The sequence below is a fragment of the Acanthaster planci genome, linkage group LG11 (assembly GCF_054643075.1).
Source record: "Acanthaster planci isolate LZ-2023a linkage group LG11, COTS_SCS, whole genome shotgun sequence".
Classification (NCBI taxonomy): domain Eukaryota; kingdom Metazoa; phylum Echinodermata; class Asteroidea; order Valvatida; family Acanthasteridae; genus Acanthaster; species Acanthaster planci.
The window spans coordinates 1,525,496-1,539,887 of NC_141787.1; the positions used below are offsets into that span (position 1 = coordinate 1,525,496).

Sequence of the window (14,392 nt, forward strand, 5' to 3'; positions counted from 1 at the left end):
TCCTGCACTAGAAAGCATACTGAACCTCACAAAATCCAACAGGTTCATGTACTTGTCTATGTACTCGTACATGCAGGTTACTGTACCAAACCCAATAAACTCCAACAGAATGAGCCCGTTGGAGTTTTAGTGATATGGTATGGATGGGTCTATGCAGTATAGGATGACTTGCTGTGAACAGTACCAAACCTGACAAAATCAAGCAAAATCAACAATTGGTATAGCAAGCCAGACACTGCACACAGTGACCCGTGTCTGTCCCAACTCACACAGAATCCAACACCATCTCCCTGGGCCTTTCATCCCAGGTCTCACAGAATTCAACAAGAAGTTCCTTAGGTACAGTTCCAAACCTGCCAGAACCTCACAAAACCTGCTGTTGGAGTATGGCAGGTTTTGGGCAGTTAGGGTTAAACATCTGGAGAGCCCAAGGCAAAGAACTGAAAAGTTCTGTCGCTTATAAAAGGCTTATATGCGACCCAACGTAACAAAATGAGTCGCAATTTGCCAGAGCTTGTTTTTTAGTTGAAGACCTTTGAAGAAATCTTGCACAACCGAAATCATTGGAAATCTTCAACTCTTTTTACTCACGTGATGTCGGTTGTCATCAGGACATGAAGAGCTCAGTTTGTTCTTCCTAATGCAGACTAAAACTGAATAACTGGAAAAATGGCCTTAGGACTCATTTGGGGAACTGGTCACACATTGGTCCAATAACTCAGCATACTTAGCATCGATTCAACATTCAAACATTAGTAACAGTAGGAGTGTGGAACTGATGCACCAGTAATGTTAGCAGCTTCTCTGGAAATAATTTGATTTTTTTGTTCGTTTAGCGGAACCTGATGTCACTGGTTGAGGGTCTCTGCACAGGCACCGGGCAGCTCCAACGGTCAAACATCGTCACGTTGACAGCCATGTTGAAAGCCGCCCAACTTCCGCCTTCAACAACCCCTACAGAAGAACCAGGTAGATAACTGTTTGGTAGAAATTCCTCCTGCATTCACCACCAGGGTAATTACCAAGGAGGATATATCAAACTCCTGGCTGCTTCTCATTATCAAGAGACTTGTTCATGCTGAAACTTGTTCAGTGCTAATATCCGATGAAGTTACAAAAATCGTCAACAATTTTGAGAAGTAGACCTGCCAACTGAAGACTTTGACCTAAATTTTCTTTTCATTTTTTTACTACTTTACCAACATTAATCTTAAACATCTTCCAGTGTGCAGGATTTTGGTTTCGTGTATCCTTAAAAATCCTTCCAAACCTGCGATTGGATTTTGAAAGATCAGGGGAGGGCAAGGGTTTATCCAGATAATTTAAGACCTGAGTTTAGACCAGTGTTTTCCTTCTGCTCACTACCCAGAGTCAGAAGGCACAACGTCAACTACACTGGTGAAAATCAGCGACACCCGCCCGATATCACAAGCGGATTTCCTCAAGCAGTTGATGTCAGCTTTTAGTGAGTCAACACCGCACTACAGCTCTTGCACTTCCCTGAAGTCAGAAAAGGTTAGATTTACAGGATTCTTTCGCCATGCTTAACTCCAGTAATGAGGGTAATTGTTCATGTTTTGCTTGGGTTTGATGAGTCTATCGCTTAACTAGGGTTGAAGAAAATTACTATAGAAATGTTTAGCTCTGGTTTAAAAATTAAATGTGTAACTGAGGTAAGTGAACTTGCTTAACTCTGGCTTGTTAGCTTAATTAGCTTTAACGCAGATTAATGAGTTTAATTTAGTAATCTAATGTTAATGACTAATAAGGTGAAATGAAATGCTTGACTCAGACTGGTGAGTGAGTTTAAGAGCTTAACTTTAATTCAGGGGCCTTGAATTCTTAAACTTTAAATTCCACTTATGTCCTTTAGATACTGCAATCTCTTTCCTCTTTTTGTCTTACAAAAACAGTTGGAAGACAAGTCAACTCCGACCAAGACTGACCCCAGCAGTGACATGCAGGCATACTTTGCCGCCCGGAACATTGATAACCTTCACGCGCTGCATGGCGCCGACATCCTCCTGGACGTTTGCCTCAATCTGCCGTTCTTGCAGCGCTACATCAATGCTTTCCGCGACGCGGCTAACGGCCTCCTTTTTGTGCTGCCCAGCACAGCAGCTGACGCCTCCTCCATGAAAGCTAGGTGAGTGGATTCTTCTACAGCCTGGCACTTTTGTGCGCATTCTTGGGAAATTTTGCCAACATCCGAAATAATCTGCCTAGAGCTAGGGCTAGGTTTTTGCCTATTGAAAATACAAAAGCACGTGCTGACAAAATGCATAGCCCTATCTCTGCTAGCCCCTTCTGGACAAGGCGTATCCAGAGTGTAAGTAGGCTTTTGTCTAAAAGCTATGGCTATGGCTGGAAATAGCAAACACATGGAAGCCACTGGCTAGTGGTTGCAGCTACCTCCCATTGATACGCATGTTACTCAAGCCACAGCCAGTTGATTTAGTCACAGCTTAGACTAGTACCTAATCCCTCCACTATATACTCACCTTCAAAGGAGGAGACAGGAATCAGTGTTCCATTCAGAGGTCTCACATCAATATTTCCTATGCGCGGTAATTACGTATTAATGTTTCGTTTCACTCTTTCTCCAGCTTTCCCTCACTCCTGAACGACATGACGATCGTGTCGCGCGTCCTAGCCCTGCCGACCCTCGAACCCATGACCCCAGACCACATGGAGAAGCTGACCACCGTGGTCATGAGCTGCCTGTTTGCAGCCGTCTCGGCCACCACCACCAGCACACTGCTTGCCCTGTCCAGTGGTCAGCCGGCCCGCAGTGGTCTGATGGTGTCCACTCCAGCCGCTGTAGCCAAAGACGAGGAGCAGGAGAACATAGCCTCACTCATTGTACAGAAGGGGGTAGGTGGAAATCTCTGGATTTAACATCTCGAAAAAAGAAATGTTCCTGTTCCCGCTTTAACATTCTTGTACAGAACTTTTAGAGTTCCTTTTAGGAATTTGGCGTGTTCCTAGTGAGAACGAGCCGTTTCCTGAGTTCAGCCTGCTAAGGCATTGACAAGTGTTCTCATTTGGGAACATGTGTTGTGCCCATTTGAGAATCTGTGTTGTATCCATTTGGGAACATGTGCCCATTTGGGAACACACGTCATTCTCACTGGGGAACATGTGATGTTCCCGATTGGAAAACGTGTTGTTCCTAGAAGGGACGTCAGATGTTCCCAACTAGCATAAGCAGTTTTTTCATTGGAATATTCTTTAGCATTTGACTTTCTTTGATGTCCCCTAACCCTCCCAGATGCTGTAAATACCTCTCAAAAGTTACGGGGTAAATTTGCTTTTTTCTTTTTGTAGCTGAGTCTTTTCAAGGTCTTACAGAATGCTGTCCAGCAGTCCACAAGAGCCGGCGGACACGTAAGACATCTTTGCTGTTCCTTGCATGACTGTCCAATCATGTTTCTGACCCAGTTTCATTAACCCTCCTTTGGTTTTACAGCACAAATGTGCACAAATGCCCACAGTCACTGGTGAGCATGTATTTTCTATACGGAACTCAAACATGCACAGGTTCAGTGTGTACACAGTTGGTTGCCAGCACAAAATGACCCAGGGTCTTTTGTGCAGTCCTCTTCACTGCATTTGGTTTACTGCACAATGATGCACATGAAACAGTGAAGCACAGTTGTTGGGCAGCACAAAAGTGCCATCTGATATTCCTGTGAGGGACTGTTGGTGCAGTGCACAACACGACACAGCTGTGCTTCTTTGAGGTGTTTACCAAGTGACCCCAAGAGTGACTTCAGCATAGGAGGGTTAATGTGCTAAGATTGCCAGTCCCAGATCAAGCCAGTAATGATATCTATCATTGATGAGCAAATCTCCAACGACTACCTACTTACAAAACAGATTTATTACACCTCCGTTTTTGTACAGATTGCAGCGAAAAGTACATGAGGGACATTGAAAATGCACCAATAAATTATCCTGAAAATTGCACTTGTAAAACTCAACTCTTCTGTGTTTGGAGTTTGTAGTGAGAGGATGAACCGGGCACATGGCATTCCATTCCCATCATGCATCAGTGATTATTCTTTCTCTTGATGTTGGTCAGGCCACATTGTTGCAGTGCTATTGGGTAAAACAACCTGGACTCGAAAGGTGGTGCGTTTTCATTGGCTGTCAGCGTAGCGAGCTCTTACATTTTATGCTCACTAGAGGAGTGTCTTTTTTTACTTTGTCATTGGTAAATCATGTTCCAGGGCCACTTGTTGAGGCCTTGTAGCCATTCAGTTTTTTTTCCTTTTGTCCTTGCAACATTGATTAATCATGTTCAGGGGCCAATTGTACAGTCAAGGAAGCCAACCACTTCACTTCAATATGCACTAATCTGCTACCGTTCTGTGTCATCATCCAATAAAAATCTCCCACAGAACTTGCAGAACCTGCACATGCTTGGGGCCTGGTGTATCCTGCGAGACCTGGACCGTATCCTCCATCTCAATGCCTCCTCGGTCCTCCCCGAGAAGCCCAAGGAGAAGGAGAAAGACATCCCCGGCAGCCAGAAGGCTGAGGCAAAACCTGGCCCAGGGAAAGCTAAAGAGGGCGCCGCAACAGCCACGGGAAGACCAGGCTCGGCAAAAGCGTAAGACGTCTTTTTAGTTTTTCCGACCACCTTGTTTGTCTCGCAGTTAAGGTATGCAAAAAGGATTACAAAATATCTTCATTCGTTGTGACCTGTCTGTTACAGTGCTCAAGCTCCAATCTCAGTAGAATTGTTCATGTACCTTGGGGAGTTGGGCTTAGAGTCTCACAGGTTGGGTCCTTTTCCTTAAGGAACGAGCAGTGTTCCCAGCATTGCCAACTTCAGCAGGCAGCTGCCAATTTTCGAGAGCTGTGCATCATCTAAAAATTCCCAGGTGGAACTTAATCCAGCAACTGTTGCATTCTTTGAATTGTAGCAGCTCTTATGATGCACCAGGGGAGCCGAGGTTCTTGCCTTTTGAATGGTATTTTGGGCATGCGACACGCAAATGCTTGTACCACAGCAGTGGGGAAACTGTAGACTTTGTGGAGTTAAGACGGCTTGCTTATAGTCGTTCACTTCATGATCAGGGTCATGGGATTTCTTGTCCTCGGCAGAACTCAGAACATCAGCAGCCTGACAGTAGCCCTGTCATCTTGTGCCCTGTCTCTCCTGACTGCCTTGCTAGAGGACCTCCACATCGAGGGCCTGTCCACGGTAGGTTGGCCCAAGAATTGAGTCATTAGCCTAAAAACTCCCTCCGACCAGCATCGCGAGGCTAAAATACCATCCCATATTCTGCATATCTGGCACAATTCCTTGATTACATTCCAGAAGAGAGTTTTGGCAGCCTTTGCTCTTGCAGACACTTTTTAGTCTGCAATCCTTGCACAGCAGTAACACTTCGGGCACCTTCACTGGCCATGCATTATAAAGCTCTACAAGTGCTTCCATAGAACTTTGCTTACCACAAAATGAACAGTGTCACGTAACTTTGATGAAAGAGACTCACCTTTCAACAATGTATTTCTGTGAACATGGAATGCTGGGATGTCCAGTGCAGTCTGAGCATTCTTGGGAAAAACTCTATCAGTTCACTCGGATGGGATTCGAACCCACCACCTCCCAATATCAGTCAAGTTGTCCTTAACCAAGTGACCCCTACACTTACCAGCATTGGTTGACTGGTATGAGTTGCAAGGGCTACAGATTGAATAACATTTACACCATCCCCAATCGCCCAATCTCTGTTCTCGAGCAGAAGATCAACACCAGCGACTCGGCCCCAGCTCGGCTGAGCATCCTGCCGCAGTACACAGCCTGGCAGCGAGTCTGCTGCATCATCGGCAACGTACCCCTCACCAACTTGCTCATCAACCTCTTCACGTCATCCTACAAGAAGGTCAGTACTCAGGAATGCTTCTCGATATGTCTGGTAACCTGTGCCCCAGTGTTGCGACCGTCCGTCTTGTGGCGGTCTTGTGTGGTCTTGTGAAGGTCGTAAGTGGTCTTGACTCCAACACTGCTCTACCCTCTCCTGAGATAAATCCCAGAGTTCTCCATAACTCCATTATAGTGCAGGAACCATTCTGTGTACCTGAATTTTCAATGGTTATCAAGACCTTTTATAAAGTAAAGCAATTAGAATATACTCTCTAAAAATCTGTGAAAGTATAAGATAGGGTCAGAATTAATGTCAATGCTAACATCTGGAAGTAGGTTTGAAAAGTATTTTAGTTAATTCTTCCCAGTTGTGGAAGCAAGGTTTCCTTAAAAGTGAACAAAAAACCCTGGAGAAACACAAGCAGATGAAGAAATCTTAGAGAGAGAAGACAAAAATAAAAACTTTTTTCCCACAAACTTAAGTCCTCTTTCTGCTCCATTTCCAAGGCATGTATCACAGTCAGACAGCGGAAGAACTCCCTTGCCTCAGAAGGGGCCGACACCGAGAGCAACTCCCTCAACACAAACTATGGCGACGAATTTGGCAGCTCGGAAGAAAGCAGCGAAGGTAAAAACCAAAAAAAAAGAAAAAAGCTAGGCCTGAGCAAAACTAATTGCATTGGGTTTGTCCACGAGCAAGATATCTCGCAGCAATAGGAATGCTTTGCCATGCAGATATCACGGCTGCCAGTCACTGGAAGCACAAATCTTGGTTCTTTCCTTGGCAAAGTACAAAAACCAATCTGTTGTGTAGATTTTAAAAAGCTATATTCATGTTAGGCAAGCCGACGAGGACTTAGCTGTCTTATTTTCTAAATTTTTTTTTTCAGCAAAAAGCATTTTTTTTCAGTGAAATGCATCTTTGCCCATGTTATTCCTCGTGTCAACAGCAAAAGGATTGGAGTGCAGCGTTTTCAGGAAGTTTGGCCATTGAGTTGAAAACTGGAACATTCTGGGTGCGTTTGCGAGGTTGCTCCTGTTAACATGAGTAGGATGCATGAGCATTACACTCGGGAACAGGAGTAGACTCCCCCTTTAGCGAAAGTATACTCTCATTGACCCTCGGGTCTCACTCCAGCCGTTCGAGCGCTCAGGAGTATACTCGTGTTAAAGCGAGTAGCTCACTCGAACGTACACTCTGAGTCCAACCTATGGAGCTGGCTCTTAATTTGAATAGAGATTAGCTGCAATCCCACTCATGACAATTTATTGTTACAACTCCAAGTTGACAACTCAAATTTCCCTCAGTTGAAAGGATTCACTATCCCAATAAATACAATTCCCAGTCCCCAGTTGCCCAAAAACATTGCTATCCCAATTTTTTTTAACCATCATCAGTTTTGATAACATATTTCATTTATTAATTTACCAACCATGAAGCAGTTTGTTTTCAATGTATTCATTTTGAAGCTAATACGTGTATCATCTTTATTAAGCTACGAGACATGGGTATCCAATTGAAGAATGTTTACTTTCACGGCTTTCTTTCGAATGGAGCTCTTTTTTAAAGCTGTTTTAGTTTTCTTTTGCATTTTGACAACTGGTTTGTATTAAATTCATTTCATATCCATGTCGTAATTTTAGTTGTTTGCACTTTTTTGTTTTCTTTTATAAGAAAAAATGTTTTGGTTCATGTTTTTCATCTGCACGTTTGGTTAATTTGGTTGAGTTATTTTGTTTGTGTTTTTTCGTTCACCAACTTCTTTCCAACCACCCCACCCCATCTAGACGAGGATAGTGAGCCCATACTGGGACCCTGGTTTGAGGAGACCCTGACCCCCGACTCCGACCCCAAAGAGACGCCCCCTAACAATCAAGGAACTCCTCCCCCAGTGCCAGGCGGGCCCAAGCCCGAGGCGGCGGCGGCGACCAAGAAGGAGGCGGAGAAGAGGGAGGACTCGCCCAGCCTGGCCGAGATACCCGATAAGGAGGAGCCTTCGCAGGTTGGTTGGTCTGTCTTGTTTGCTTGTCTGTCTGATTTGTGTGCAAGAGCGTCCTCGCTGGTGAGAAACAATCGTAGCGAACACCAAAGGCAGTGTGTACCCGGTACCCACCAATGATGTGATGTATGAAAAAGCTGGTGTGCACACTGCACGCCAACAGCACATGCCCAAAGATGAAACGCATGCGAGGTCTATCCTATTGGCCGTATGCAGACCCATGTGCCTGCTTTGTTCTCTAATGACCCCGCTTTGTTGAAATACGGAGCGACCAAGTACAAACCTCTCAAGCCTACTGTGGACGTGTTAACAAAAGAGGTCCACACAATGCAGGTTGTATGAAGCTTGAGTAGACTAAGCCTGGTCCACACAAGGTTACCTCCCCCCTCTTGAAAACAGGTTGAGAGGCCTTTTAGGGTTTGGGTTATTGTTCGCAAAATGAAGAACAGTTGTGGAAATCATCATCAAAAATCTAGCTTGAAATTGTATTCACAGTTCAAGAAAATGAGTATATTCGCCGAGATTTCTTAACTACACGAAAACAAAGGAATGTCCACACTAGGTGGGTGACACCAATTGGTCTGTTGCATGTAATGCATTGAAGGGAGATTATTGCTTGGTTCATTTTCCTGTCTGTACACAGAACCCACACTGACATTTTGAAACAGTCAGGTTTATGGAATATCACTGTTGAAGTCCTTTATTTTCCTTCATTAATTTTGCCCTTTTCTGTTCTGACATCTGAAACTCCATCACATCATCCACATGAGGCACCACATTTCTAAAACCTGACTCGCCTGAACACGTTTTCTCTGGCAATTTGTGTCTTGATCCCTACTTTGTAAGTTTAGGGGTGTATTGGCTCAGGCTCTGCATCTGAAAGTCATGGCTGTGGCTAGATGTAGCACACGCAGCTATGGAAGCTAGTGGCTAGCGGCTGCAGCCACTCCCCATAGACACATGTATAACCGCCACAATCAGTTAATTCCAACTTGAGAGAGTTTGCCAGAGATTGCCCTCTGCGGTTCATGCACTTGACCCAATATGTGAATAAAGAAGGTCCCTTTGTTCACCTCCGTTCTTTCCCACCAGTACCTGAAGCTAGCCTCGGATGTCTTGCAGTTTCTGACTGTTCACCTTCTCCACTCCAGTAATGGACTGATCCATTACTTCCCGAGGTAAGATCACAAACAGTCATCCATCGTCACAGTCGCACATCATTCCCTTGTCGTGTTTCTTCCTTTGATCTTCATCTTAATCCAAACCAGTGACAGGGCTGAGCCCGTTTACATGCAGACTCTTTGGCCAATCAAATGGTGAAACAACTGACAGCGACCCAAGTTTGTCCACTGATGAAGGCCATGTCACAATTTAACTTATCAAACTCCTAAGATAGATTTCGGTCTCGGTATCTCGGGTTTACCTTAAACAAGAAAATTTTAGACAGAAATGGTTCTTTTAATAATCAAATGCAGCTGAAGTAGAACGTAGGGTGGTTGAAATGGACGCAAGAATAGTGACACCGACAATTGAAATCTGACTGACGGCTTTTGGAAGATGTGACGCCAAAAAATTTTACACCCTCTTCCACATGTTGTTTTTGCAGTCTGGCCTTCACAGAGACCCACATCGCTGGCATAGCCAGTGTCATCAAAGACTTGGACAAAGGAACGGTCAAGACAGATGACGGTAAGCATCTCAGTCAGCTTGTGGGAAAACCACCCGTTGTAGAAGCTCGACTGCCGCGTCCGTTATTTTTTGTGAGAGAAGCCAAAGTTCCACGGACAACTGATCATTAGAGAAATTGACTGCTTTAGTGCAATTCCACAAGCAGAATAAAAAGTCTCTTTTGCGGCGGCACAACGCTCGTGGGCTGGTGGTACGGGCCTCTATCCATGGGGTAGCCATCTTGGTTTTCTACCATTCAAAGCAATGCAACCCAACTGAGGCTGGAAGCAAAAACAGTCTGTTCCCTTTTATCAGCATGTGAAGTTGTATTACTATTGCCCAAGGGGATACGAGGAACAAGACAAGCATGGCATCATGATAAGTGTCAACTGGATTCCAATAGGGTGCTATGAATTGCCAAATGCCTGCCCGTCTCGCCTAAGCATGTACACGAGTGTTGCACCACCGCTGTGTCTCCCACGGTGTCTGTGATATCACAATTGATCTTTTTTTTTATTTGTTCACTAGCGGTCTTGATGGATAACTTCTCAGCCGCCCTGCTCCATTTCATCCACACCCTGCTGGCCTCTGAGACTTTGCCAGGCAACTTTCAGGTACCCAAGCTCATCGGAAATATGTGGCGTAACTGACACAGGATAAAAATCACTCCCTGTTTCTGCTTATCAAGTGGAGAACGAGGGCTTCACGAGACAAAACTCTTCTGAAACCATGAAATCTGGCTTTTTGGCTGTGATTTTTTTTTTACTATTGTCAGTTCCATGATTTTTGACCCCAAGATTGTAGATTCTTTAGATGTTTTTGATCAATCAGGTTTGGTTTCTTTGAGCAAGAGACAAAGAAAAGGATTGACATACAAATGAATTCATTTGTAATTTGAAATTTGAAGTTTGAAATATTCAAATACATAATTGTCATTATTGTTACAACCCGTCTGTTTGATGAAGAGTGGATTTCTTGTCTTCCTTCCATTTCAACCCCAAATGTCTATTTCTTTATTTCTTCCAGGATTCTCTCCTCAGCCACCTGGGCGTCTCCCCCACCGCCAAGGGTCCCTGGTCCCTCAACATCCCTCCCCGCACGCTGGCGGTCCTGGCCCACGTCCTGCTGCAACAGCAGCAACAGCAGCAGAGGTCCCCCTCCAAGGGCCAGCAGGAGGCGGCCGTGCCGGGCTGCTACAACGTGCTGCAGCGGATCCTGGAGACGCTGAGAGACATGGCCATGAGAGGGGAACCGCTGACCGAATCTGAAGGTGAGAACGGAGAGGCATTTCTTTGTAATTCGTCCATTTTTATCAACCTCTTGCCAGTGACAGGCTCTGTAGCAAATTTGGCTGTGAAATGAAAACTGAGGTTATGCTAGTCATTTTCAAGCAAGAAAGCCACTAGAAGGTTTGACTGTTTTTTATTGCAGATTTCAACGTTTTGACAGCAAAATTTCCTAAAAATTTGTTCTCTGTCTGCTGAATAGCCAGAGAGAGTTGTTGCTATCTTTTTAGCAAACGAAACGGTTGCACATTTTAGTAAGTGCTGACTCTTGTCGACTGTTGTGTCATTCCATCCTCATTCAGAAGATCAATCCTGGCCTGACAGAGCTTTATCATAGGGCAGCCATCTTGTTTTTCTTGTACTGAAAGCAGTGTAACCAAACTTAAGCCGTGTCCAAAACGGGCTTCCAGAGCTACGGCTAGGTCTATTGTCTACGCGTCTCCATGCATTTCTAATGGAGTGAAGACCTAGACCTAGCTCTTGACAAGAGATTCAGCCTGAGACTGAAAGGCAAAATAGTCTGTTTCCATTTATCAATAGGTGAAGTTGTATTACTTTTGTCATTTGGTACACGGGCTAGACAAAAATGGCAGCATCTTGATCATGGTCTATATACCCTTGTCTTTCAAACAGTCTTCTCCAAATCTGTTCTTCGCAATTTTAAACACTGAACAAATTTACGGTCTTGTGTCACCTTCCACAGATCTGAATGTGGAACATGCCCAGCTGCTCATGTTCATCTTTGAGAGCCTGCCGACTACGAAGAAAAAAGACATCCTCCTCCAAACAGCCTCGGCACTGTGCCAAGTATCAAGGTCAAGGTAGGGTCACTGATATAAATAGCTATGATGTCATGAAACTGCAGCCATATGAGACAAAAGGTTGAAAATCTGTCGGTGGTCAGACATCTGTGAGACATTTCACGGAACAGTTAAAAAAAAAAAAAAAAAAAAAACCCAAAAGGGCCAGCTTAATGATGCAGGGGAAAACTACGAAGTGCAAAATACCTGAAATTGAAAAGTTTCCACCTGCATATTTAGTATTTACTCCAAAATTTCAACAGGTCAGTTATGGTAACATTAAAACCAAAAGCAGAAACCTGAATCAAGAAAACATACATGAAACACAACTAGGTTGTTATTACTGGATTAGCGCGAGTCAGAACAGTGCACTCATATGCATGAATCTTGAACATGGAAACAGATTTGATTCCCAAATTTTTTGGCCTAGCAGTATTATTAAAAAATTTTGGTCAGGAGAAATTGAATGTCACGTACATTTCTATTGCAGCTACATCAAGACCAAGTCCCCACTCGCCTTATGTCGTCTGCTTCTCATCTTTGAGTTCTTCGTCCACCACTTCTCCCAGGCTAGACCTTTCCTCTTTGAACAGGTGCGCTTTCTTCACACAGATTGCTCTTAGAACCACTGAACAGTTGAAATGTCCAAGCAGTCATAATGGCCTGCAGGCATATATCTGCCCTGGCTAGATAGCGTGGTAATGTGTGGCTCGGTGTGGATGAGCTGCACAAATGATGGCTCCCATGAACTTCAAGGCCTCTGTTCCGCCTGCTTTCCTACAAATTTTGTAGAGACAGAGAGCTTTGCATTGCTTGCACGGTGATCGAACTCATTCAGTGCCCCTCTTCAGAAAACGTGCCCCCTCCTCCCAACTGGTCCCCAGTTCCACCACTACGTCTTGAACTGTGGTCACGTTGTAAGCATCTCTTACAGTCAGAACTTTGCCCTGAGGAAATTGTGTGATTCTGTCATTGACAGCAGTTCAAGTGAATTGTTGAATTTATTCAGCCACCTTGTAGCCGGCACTAGAAAGGCAGACACTGCACTCTCAAGCAAGAGGTCCTGGGTTCGAATCCACCCCAGGACAACGCTGACGTGGCCACCTCACGGGCTTTCAGAAAGTCGCTCTCTCAATTAATACCAGTCTCGATTTCTCTCTGCGTCCATTTGAAACACCTTATACCAATAGGTCCAGTGGAACATCTTCACCGTGCAGAGCACCGATCCAGCCCTCATGCTGTACCAGGAGGAGCGGGGTGGAATAGCCACCACCAAGTTCTACAACCCCTGCCGGGAAGTCGAGGAGAACTACCGCAAGGCCACCACAAGCGAGACAGGCACAGTCGAGACAGACAGTAAGCCAACATTCCTCCTTAATGCAACTCACAAATGAAGTCTTCAAAAGGTCTAGTATAACGCATTATATTGTAGCTGTAACTTTGGAACTTCTTTAAATAGAGCATGTATCAAACCCGAGGGGGAAAGATATCTTGTGTTTGTACTGGTTCCTGCCTCTTCCTTTCAAATCCAAGAATACAGTACAGGAACTGGGACCAGTCCATGGGGCTCCTCTTGTAAAAACATCACCCTCCATGGTGTGGTTATTATGAATGTGATTGGGATAATCACAGGTCACTGGAGCCAAAAGGTCAATCATAAATCCTGACTCCTTCCCATCTTGCTGATGATGGACAGGACAAGGGACCAGTCCATATTCACTCCTATTGTGTGACATACCGCCCTCTACAGTGCATGCCAAGAGACTTGAGACTGGCATTTGATGGCTCAGGTGCCCATGTAATGTCGCAGTAGAGCAGTAGTAATTTGCCTGCTTGGTTTCCACACAGGTTCAACCTTCAAGCGCCTCTTCTACAACCTCATCTCCTCCGACATGGACAACGGCAAAGAGGTGCCGCAGCTGGACCTACAGGTGAACAAAAGCTAGACTTGACCAAGTCTTCCATGTAGTAGATATCAGATTGGAAATACGCAGCATGAGTATTTGCTAATAAAAATAGCAGTAGAAATATGAGGTAGCATTTATTTGGTACTTAGGTTCACAATGGGCAGTTCATTTCAAAACATTACTCCCTGTGTAGGAAATCAGAATGTAGTCTGGTTACGTAGACATGTATAGTGACCAAGACTCCCCAACGCATTCATCAAGTGATGTAGAAAATTTACTAGTGGACATCAACAGAGCCCTGTTAGACTCTAAGCAGATTTTTATCAGAGTTGAGCTTAGCAACTAAGAAAGGTGCCAGTGTATTATTAGTCAGCCATTAACAGACCAAATTTCACTTTTGTAACAAGTGGTCTGGTATTTTCCAACAGTTTTTTGTATTTTGATTTCTCGTTCAGGCCTGTGAAGTGCTTTATGATGCCAGCTTTGACTACGGTGAGCTCTACCACTCGTTGGTGGAGTTGCTGGCGGCAGGAAGCGAGTGCGACACCATCGCCAGACAGCAGGACAGACCACTCCAGTACACGGTAAGATGAGTCACCCACAGAGATGCTAAGGCACAAATCTTGCTGAGCAAAATTTGGTAGAGCACCGGTCACGAGCAATATACATGCCATCACTTTTTGGCTGGTGTCCACTTTTTGATGAGCAAAGATTCTTTCTGCTAAGCAAGTTTCTGTGCTGAGCAGCTCTATGAGAAAGGCTCATGCATGGCTCAATGTCTGTCTTATTTAGGAGACCATTTTCTGCTCACATAACTTTCTTCCATTTGAATTGGAAACTTGTAAGCATTTAT

The 14,392-nt window shown here is 44.6% G+C and overlaps 1 protein-coding gene across 3 annotated transcripts in view; it reads left to right on the top strand.

The window, feature by feature from the left end:
* Positions 1-14,392, top strand: part of ubr4 (ubiquitin protein ligase E3 component n-recognin 4) — a 71,178-nt gene that overhangs the window by 1,847 nt on the left and 54,939 nt on the right. For 2 of the 3 annotated variants that reach the window (XM_022228524.2, XM_022228525.2), the window contains exons 4-22: positions 837-969; positions 1,370-1,515; positions 1,914-2,146; positions 2,607-2,874; positions 3,328-3,387; positions 4,404-4,615; positions 5,113-5,212; positions 5,757-5,897; positions 6,386-6,506; positions 7,667-7,881; positions 8,971-9,056; positions 9,485-9,567; positions 10,075-10,160; positions 10,573-10,816; positions 11,536-11,653; positions 12,123-12,225; positions 12,823-12,988; positions 13,481-13,563; positions 13,995-14,123. In XM_022228524.2, coding sequence (XP_022084216.2) covers positions 837-969; positions 1,370-1,515; positions 1,914-2,146; positions 2,607-2,874; positions 3,328-3,387; positions 4,404-4,615; positions 5,113-5,212; positions 5,757-5,897; positions 6,386-6,506; positions 7,667-7,881; positions 8,971-9,056; positions 9,485-9,567; positions 10,075-10,160; positions 10,573-10,816; positions 11,536-11,653; positions 12,123-12,225; positions 12,823-12,988; positions 13,481-13,563; positions 13,995-14,123 — 2,727 coding nt within the window. The remainder of the gene's footprint in view (positions 1-836; positions 970-1,369; positions 1,516-1,913; positions 2,147-2,606; positions 2,875-3,327; positions 3,388-4,403; positions 4,616-5,112; positions 5,213-5,756; positions 5,898-6,385; positions 6,507-7,666; positions 7,882-8,970; positions 9,057-9,484; positions 9,568-10,074; positions 10,161-10,572; positions 10,817-11,535; positions 11,654-12,122; positions 12,226-12,822; positions 12,989-13,480; positions 13,564-13,994; positions 14,124-14,392) is intronic. The other variant, XM_087143195.1, reaches the window with a different exon arrangement.